General features: G+C 35.9%; 1 protein-coding gene across 2 annotated transcripts in view; it reads left to right on the top strand.

Moving 5' to 3' along the window:
* Positions 1-312: 312 nt before the first annotated feature.
* The window catches only part of LOC108736170, a 103,560-nt gene continuing 94,372 nt past the window's right edge, over positions 313-9,500 (top strand). Inside the window, exon 1 of one of the 2 annotated variants that reach the window (XM_018468495.1) lies at positions 313-1,301. In XM_018468495.1, coding sequence (XP_018323997.1) covers positions 1,160-1,301 — 142 coding nt within the window. In that variant the 5' untranslated portion in view covers positions 313-1,159. The remainder of the gene's footprint in view (positions 1,302-9,500) is intronic. The other variant, XM_018468493.1, reaches the window with a different exon arrangement.

The following is a 9,500-nucleotide window of genomic DNA, read 5'->3' on the forward strand; positions in this document are numbered from 1 at the left end:
ATTCTCAAACTAGTTTAGTTTAGCAGTTTTCCTAACGGAGAAAATGAAAACGGAAAGCGGATTCACCGTCGCGACGTTCACGCTCGGTCTATGTACGACGCTGGACATGACTATGGTAAACACTAAACTTTCTGAGAAAGCCTTGTACCTAATAGACCATTAAAGTCTAAGAACCAGGTATAACTACAGCCGCTACGAGTCACCTGTGCAATGCCACCGATTGGTGAACGGCTCCGTCACGTGGCGCACCTCTACCTACCTACCCACCTTTACATTAATTATTTTATTTTTTCTTCACTCGCCATCTCTGCCAGTCATCGGCAGCGTGCCGTTTCCATAGAGAAATCGACGCCTGGACATGTGGCGAAGTTGACAGCGCACCGGAGTTTGAATCCGCCGAGAACCATAGTCGAAGCCGGTTGGATTTTTCCTTTATCATTTTCTCTTATCTCGACGACGCGCATATTTGTTATTAAATTTATTCTTAGACCATTTATTATTGCCAAGCAATAAACATAGCAGTCGATTCAGTCGACAGTATCGCTTGTGCGTGAATGGTCGGTCGATCGGCGAACGTTCCTCGAGGTCCGCGGCGACCGTGAAAGTGAAACAGAAGAAATAATACGGAGTATCCACTGCTCTGGTGGCATTTCGTTGGTGCTTTTTACATATGTATTCGCAACAGTACATGTGTTAGTTTGGATAATTAAGTCAGTGACGTGTGTGTGAGTGTAGTAAGTACGTAGTTTTGCGATGGTACAACTTAACATACGGTTAACATGTACCATAACACGTATCACGCAATAACAAGAGTGCCTGCCGATGGACGTCGGCGAAGAAGTGGAATGCCTTTGGCGTGGATGTGACTAGAGATGAACAGTTATTGGCGCGGTTCGCGAAAGAGAAGACTCGAAGAATGTTCTTAGTAATTTTTCCGCATAGTTCGATGATCGCCGCATTCTTGATCCGTATTTAATAGTATCCTCCGATCTATTTAAAAGCTCTTCGTTGTTGTCGCTGTATGCGGTAGTTGCGCGTATTTTAATGAGTACCCTATTGCATCTTCCTGCTGCCTGCTGCTGCCGAACGTCCAACTCGCGTGTGTGAGCGTTTGTTTGTGTCTGTTGTTGTTTGTTGTTACCGTTGTGTGACCGTGTGAATGACTCTTGCCATGGACGACATTGCATTCAGCGACTGGCCCGGTCAACCTGTGGATTTGTCGGGAACCAACTCCTGGCTGCCCGCCTACGGTTTTCAACCTTCGCACGCGCTCCTCGAGCAGGATTTTATCGGAAATCCAGGTATTATACAGCAAAAATTTATATATGTCTAGGTGCTAGTTGTCTCTAATGTCGTACCAAATACGATAACAGAAACTGCCTTCTGTGAATTTCTTTTCAATCTCCACAATTCTTGTTCATGGATTTATGGATTTTAAAAGATCAACTTTGAATCCATTTATAATCGATTAGTAGAATACCCCAATTCCTTCATAAATTCTATTAAATCCTTTTACATGTTTTGTTCACATAAGATTTACGATCAAGTTCTACTGCCACTTTCTCTGTTCCATCAAACGTTATCGTTTCATTCAAGAATAACTAAATATGTTTTAACATTAACTGAAAAAATTAAAAAGCATTTCCAATTGTTTTATTGGAAAACCTGATTCTCGAATGCAACAGTAACGATATGCTCGGATAACATGCGGGCAGTGATAAGCCTGATTAGATAATTCCTAATAAAAGATCAATTATTATATCGAAGGTAATCGCTGCATAAGTTATGTCATTTAATTATCTCGACATACATGTATAACTACAGATATTGTTTACTTCTAGTAAAATCAATATTAGGTATATAAATACATATTATGTTTAATAAAAGTAAACAGGCGCCAACAACACGACGATAACCATAACAAAACACGTCCTTTACGACATGATACTTTTTAATGGGTCAATAACAATACTACTGAAAACACTAAACATTTGTTGTAAAAACTGATCAACCCTGAATCAAATATTATATCCTTATTACAAGACTACTACCTACCTATCGTCTATTACTACATACTATATTCTTCTATAAGGAGGTTACGTATAGTCGTATTGTGACGATAACATAGACGTTGTCACGTTGTCAGTTGTTTGTAAATAATTCGTTGTAAATTGAAATACACGTGTATAAACAAATGTGTTGATAGTATTCATCTATTATCAAAACGGTTAAACTGTCAGTTTACCTACAAGTAGCGTCCGTGATCGAATTTCGATCTATTGTGTCAATATTGAGAATCGAAGGAGGGCCGCCCGCGTGGAACATCACCAGTCGATATCATCGTTAAATCACCAATTCCTGTAGGGATTCCATGGTCCGTGATGCTTCTAATCATATCAACTGACGCCGTTCTGTTTCCTAACGTTTCCCTAATACGAGGAGCGAGCTTCTTCAGAGGTTCTTCCATTTTCAAAGCTGGGTGCGGACTCTAGGCCACTAAAAAATCCGAATCAGAACAGCACTTACTGGCCGTGAAAAGCTTTACCGATTTGTTCCAATCATGTTTTTGTGTCGTTTCAACATGGAGATAAATGCGCCTTTTAATTGATACTAGTGACCCGCCCCAGCTTCGCACGGGTGCAATGCTGATACTAAATATATTTTTGTTTTGTTTAGATTATTATCGAAAAGGGGAAATCTTCAAGAGATACCCCCTGAACATACTAAATATACTACAGAATGTCTTTATATACAACATTCACAGTGTTTTTGTCATTAGACAATACAAACCGGCCTCCCGGCCGGTACCGCCGCAACCGCTATGTCCCTGCATTTTAAATCTGTAATATCTTCGAAAATATTCATTTAAATTACATGCTGTAAAGGGCCATATTGATTTATATTAAATCCACAATGTATTTGAGGTACTTAATTGGATAAGAATTAATGCTGTATTGCCTACAATCGCTTCGTAAATAAGTCATTATTTCTCATAAAAAGTAAAGGATAAAAATGGTTATTGTGGGTTATCCCTAAGAGATAGACATATACCATCGCGGACTTTTTAGTAGACCTTTTTAAGATGTACAATACTGTAGTACATTATTTTGATCTCGTAGGGTTCAGGCAGCGTTTGCAATGTAAGCGCAAAAAATGTGTTTATTTACGACATTACATTACAAACTTCTAAAATTATCAGTGTTTCCCTACTATATTATGCATGTATTATACATATAAACCTTCCTCTATCTTTTAAAAAAAACCGCATCAAAATCCGTTGCCTAGTTTTAAAGATTTAAGCATACATAGGGACAGACAGCGGGAAAGCGACTTTGTTTTATACTATGTAGTGATATTGCCAAATTATATTCTGCTAAAACTGAAACGTTTTCACGCAAAAATTTCACGAAAATGCACGGATGAGCCGTGTATCCAATCGTTCCGTAATCTTTTTTTAATGAATGTAGAACGCCGGGACCTTTAATTTAATAGGTATTTGTTACATGTAGCTTCGACTTACGGAAATACCAATACATACGTAGACTTTTTGATAATATTCATTCACATCCTGTAAATTCATCGCAAAATATATCTAATCTTTAATCTCTTTGTATCCTTAATTCTTATAAGCCTTGTAGGTAGGCATTTAAAAGTGTCCTTCGTCTAGAAGTATTCGCTTGTAGAAAAATCCTTTCCAGCATAAAGGCAGACGCCAAGACAGTTGTCCTCGACAAAAATAAACTTGAAAGCGACAATAAAAAAGGAGTATAACAGTACGACTCCATTCACAACGCGAATTCCAGTAAAACTAAATTTAAAGTGTTTTATACACTCGATTTATTTATGCTTACAAGGCATATTTACTACGTGTAAACATGAAACAAACACCTTAATAAATTACATGTAAACAAAACTTTCTTCTAACATTCTCAAAGTAAATAGAAATACCTAAAATAGCAAGATTGTCTGTTGAATTTCTAATATATTATGCGTTTCGGGGATAAATTTTTATTTCTATTTCTTTGTGGAAGAAGATTAAGTTAGATTGCGAATATAATGTAGCGCCCACGAGCGTGATTGTGTGCGATCGGGCATACGTGTGTGTGAGCGGCTTATCGATTCGCCGACTAGCCGCGGGCGCTTTTCTTCATGTGCGCCGTATCTGTAAACGTGTGTGTCGTACCTGTGTTTCGGGAAAGCAATTAAACGGTTCGAAGGAAACGAAACTTTTCCGGACGGCTCGAGAATGTTCCCGAAAGGAGGCAAGAGAGTATAAAAAGAAAGAGACGATCGCCGAAGAGGGAGTAGAAATAAATCGACCGTTGCAGATGTGAATCAAGAGATAAACTGACAGTGATAGAAGTGAAATAAATAGAACAGTGAATAGTAACAGTAGTGTAAATAAATAGAATAATTACCGAAGTTTAGTAATAATTTAATAGTGTTTTTAAGTTTAATAGTAATTAGTGTAAATAAATAGTTGTCTTCTTAAAATTTAATTTGTTAAACCCACGAACATTACAATAACTTACTTTTTGTATCAAATCAACTAAAAATTATACTCATCTGCAAATAATGGTGCTAGGTGCAGCTGTGACTGAAAGAAATAGAGTTGAGCGGGCCGGCACGCAGTTTGGATCCGAAGTACCAAACTTTTTTAGGTGCATCAAATTTCAAAGGCAGAATATCTACTTAAATTTATATTCATACGTTATTTGCTAATGAAAGAATGTATTTAGTTCAAATAATTCACACTAAAATCCAATCAGTGTTATTTACCACGGTATTCAACAGAGCTAATGATACCTAGTTATCCCGTAAAACCGTTACGCAGTGCTTCTCTAGAAACGTTGAGATATTTTCTATTTTCTTTCGCTTTTTTTATTAATAGAGCAGGATCCCAGAGCCGCCAGATATTACTCATCTTCTGAGTAACAAAATTGGTGATAGAGTAGTAATAGATAATTTGAATACCTGCTAACTTTGAGCGTGGGTCAATTTGCAGATATCAGGTGCTAAAAATTCGTAAAAACATTTTTCTTAAAGTTTCAGTACCTACTGATTTTTTCACTGGATCGTAATTTTACTTATAGTCTGAGTTTTCATTTTTAAATATAATACTTTGGACACTATTTCAATACTTTTTGTAAGCAGCCAGACCAATTGTAGGGACCAAACATCTTTGGAGCGTTTGGCAGAAATTACCACCGATGGGGGAAGTGTCTGGCAGTGGCGATTATAATTTTTTAACAATATTCTGTCACACATTCTGTAAAAATTAACACTCAGTCTAAGTGAGTAATGTTTTTACGTACTTGTAGCACCTGATATCTGCAAATTGGCCCATGGTCCAAGTGTGCAATGGTACATACTATGACACTTCCTTACTACACCAATTTTTTAACTCAGAAAATAAGTAATGTTTGGCGACTCTGGGATCTTATACTATAAGATTGTATTCATAATTCGTAATAGATCTGGAACACTAGATTTCTCAGAGTTTTTATTTTTCTAAACAGTTATCACTGTCAGTGAAATTGAATGTTCTTCGTTTCTGGCATCTATCAAAACACAATAAAGAACAAAATTCACAATGCAGAGAGTAGGTAGATAGTCAACCATATCATTATAGTCATTACTGTATACAATGAAGCTGTAATAAAAGCGGGTAGAGTTCCCGCAATATCATAAATGTCGATACCTGTAAAAATGATCTACTATAGTTGTGACGAAAGTCGATCAATACGTGGATCAGTTATTAATCTCATAGTTGAAAAACTTAATTCCTGTATGTCTAAAACCCTCACGATCAATGAAAACCATTCATCCATCTTCCATTAGTGCCCAAAGTAATTATTGTTATATTGACCCGATTTTCTCATATTTTATACCTACACCTATTAGACCTACTGTATGTACGATATCATTACCGTTCAATAACGTTAATAACAATAACAGTAACAAAAAGTCTAACTATTATTGCAAATATAATTCCAAACTTGACGTTCACGATACTGTACCAAACTCATTACGAACTCGTTTAATCGTCCACATAGCAACCAACACTTTCGAAATGATACCTATTATGCACGTATGTTTGGTAGGTATTTTCTATACACGCTCTTGTCTGGGTTGGTATTCGCACTTGTGTATGAATAATGAGCATACATGTGTACACATCACATGAATGTATGTATTCTGCAAAGAAATCAACTTTCTCCAATAAAGATCTTGTCGAATATATACGGATGCTGAACAAAGGGATTGTGTATAACTGCAGCGATATGCTATAAAACTAAAACATTACTAATTGCGACTATCATGAAATTTATACAAAACAAAACCTCGCTGAGATACGTAAACTGTAATAACAAGATACAAAAAATATGCGTGAATAACTGTTCAAGAAAAGCATTCGATTCTTCGTGGAATTTAATGATAACAATTCAGCGCTGGGTAGTATCCGGATACTATTTGTGTATCCAAAGATTGGATCTGAATCCTTTGGGAAAAGAATTTTCGTTATTTGTATCCGCCTGATAATTCATAAAGTGTCCGAGCATTACCGCCGAAATCCGTATCCGATATTCGGATACATTTTACCGATATCCGAAACTAACTACCTTAAGTTCTACATAGAAATTCAATAAACTTAACTTTTAAGTACTTCATTCCCACCAGTTATTAAAGCCGAAGAGGGTAAGGCGAAAGGTCGTCTTCAGTTTCCTTTTAGGAATCGAGGAAATGGGATAAGTGGTTGGTGGTGGAGATATGTGGAGATAACATATATGAATTGGACAAATTGAAGACAGAAGAAAAGTGAAAGAATTATCTGTGGAATATTATTTCTACCCCCCAGCAATTGCCTAAGTGGTCTAAGGAAACTACAGAATATCTATAAGTACTTGCATTTCAGTGTCAAACTCTAATAGAGGATCGATTTTATGGACTCTTTGGAAATCTCTGGCCTAAATTATCCAAGCAAGTCAAGCGAAACTAGAACTAGGAGAGACCGGAATCGAATCGAAGACAGAAACTCTTGAAACACCAGAAAATACCACAAACGGCGTGGTGAACGTCATCTGTAGTACGATGCTACATTTTAGGATTACGTATGCTCCAACAAGGCCCATTTATAAATATGGATATCTACTTGCTGAAACGAATCCCGGCGTAGCTCACCTCAACGTAATAGGCACGTTACCATAAACGAATAAATAATTCGAAGTGGTCTGTATTCTGTCGAAACTGCCAGACACGGATCGCGATTTCGACCTTTTTGGATCTCATCAGCGCGTCGCAGGCAGTTACGACAGAACACAGAGCAACCTTTACCTGCTGTCTTAACAGCGCGTTTTGGAAGCAACGTAATCCTAAAATGTAGCATCGTACTACAGATGGCGTCCACCACGCCATTTGTGGTATTTTCTAAAACGCTCTGTTAAGACAGCAGGTAAAGGTTGGTCTGTGTTCTGTCGGAGCTGTCTGCGACGCGCTGATGAGATCCAAAAAGGTCGAAATCGCGATCAGTGTCTGGCAGTTTCGACAGAATACAGACCACTTCGAATTATTTTATTCTTGAAACACCCTTCCTAATTTAACACTGGATTAAGTAAATTTTAAATGTATGTACTTACCGATGAACGATACGCGAATAGAAACATAGAATTTTAATTAGAATCTAGTTGGGATTCCTAAACGAAAATCTTCATCCAACTTATTTTCCTACACTAAACAAATAGATTTTAGAACGGTAAATGCAAATATGTAATGGCTCGCACACACTATTAGATAAATAAATGTTCGTCGCTGCACTAATCAAATTTTGGCATAGTGGATTGCGAACGCGCGTTTGTACAATGTACACCCAGTCTAAGCTGACCTTTAAAGACGCTTTTGAGGGGTTTTATGAAATAGGTTAGTTATTACCTAGTACTAGAAGTATGTGTAATTTGAATTTTTTTTAAATAGTAATAGTGTCTTAAACATTGAGCCTCTCAAATTTATAAATGTAAAATGCTGAAGAAATCAATGCGCAAAATGCCGATAAGAATTTATCATTTCCTCCAACTATGTAGCTTTAGTTTCTATTAAACTGGAACAAATAACTTTGTAATATACCTAGATGTAGAGCTTCTTGCAATGGCTCATTTAAAAATTTAATTTATTGTATGATGGCGAATATTTGAACTGGATTAGCAGAATGAAAGTTCTATTTCTTTAGAAAAAAATAATTGCTAGTTAATTGACCGTGGATACCAATAGGCAGTGATACCGTTCGAAATTAACGAAATAAACAAGCTAATTAATTCATTTGCGGCATTTTCTTTATAAAGAAGAGAACCTAAACTTTTCATTCAAACGGGACGGCAATTTTCATCGAAACTTTACAATTAACATAATTACCTACAAAATTCGTTGTGTCTCTAACGATAAAAGAAGATATAGAACTGCTAATAAAATTAACCTTCTGGTTAGTATATGGTACATAATTAATCTGACACAATTAATCCTCAATTAAAGAAGAAATTCGTCCAATCTACAACACAAAATCATTTCTAAAGAGCACTGATATAAAATAAGAAAATGTTAATAATGTTTCAGTTTTATTTTAAAAAAAAAATAATGAAATAAATGTTAAATCTTTAGATTTAGAACCACAAAAATAACAATTCTCTGATGAAATAATATTGGAAAGTTTTATTTCTAAATTCAAATTCATTTCCTTCTTTAATGCTTTCCAAGGCTCCAACTTTTCGGTTTATTGGTTTAAAGGTCGTAGATTTCAACAAAATAATTTGTTACTGATGTTTTTAATCTTACCAATAAATGAAAATGAAAAAAAGCTACTGCTATGTAATTTTCTCTTGATGTGCATAGAATACACACAATGTAGGTACTACATAGATACAATATTAATAAATATCTAAGGTATGTATGGAATATTACCGTTGCTATTAAATTACTCGTTTGATGGTGAATCGACAAAATCTATCAACCGAAAAACCATGACGCAAGTCATTGCTGTTTAATTTCTGAACGCTATCTGTTAAGAAAACCGATTAGATAAAAAATATCTAATTGTTATTAACCATTTCGTAACAAAACAATTCTCAATTTCGTAACCATAATATTGTTCCTTCTTGAAGTCAACAGCTGCACCCACCACAAAACCAAATGTTTTGCCTAAATTCTTATTATTTTTTTTTTAATTGCATAACATTTTAATTTTTAATTTATAATTGTCTCTCCAGGATAATACAGACTAGTAAAGTAGTCAAAAAGTATATGGAAAATTCATCATCATCATAAGGTCGTCCGTCCTAAGATTGGTTGGACACGTACCTCCACTCTTTCCTATCTTGAGCTAAACTTCGCATTTCCCTAAAACTAGAACAGCCCACATCCTTAACTATTTGCGAACAGTAATCTAATGTAGGTCTACCTCTACCCCTCCTAACTCCTGTTTCTGCCTCTAATATGTCTCTGACTAGACCTTC

Source organism: Agrilus planipennis, unplaced genomic scaffold, assembly GCF_000699045.2.
Source record: "Agrilus planipennis isolate EAB-ADULT unplaced genomic scaffold, Apla_2.0 scaffold100, whole genome shotgun sequence".
Lineage (NCBI taxonomy): Eukaryota > Metazoa > Arthropoda > Insecta > Coleoptera > Buprestidae > Agrilus > Agrilus planipennis.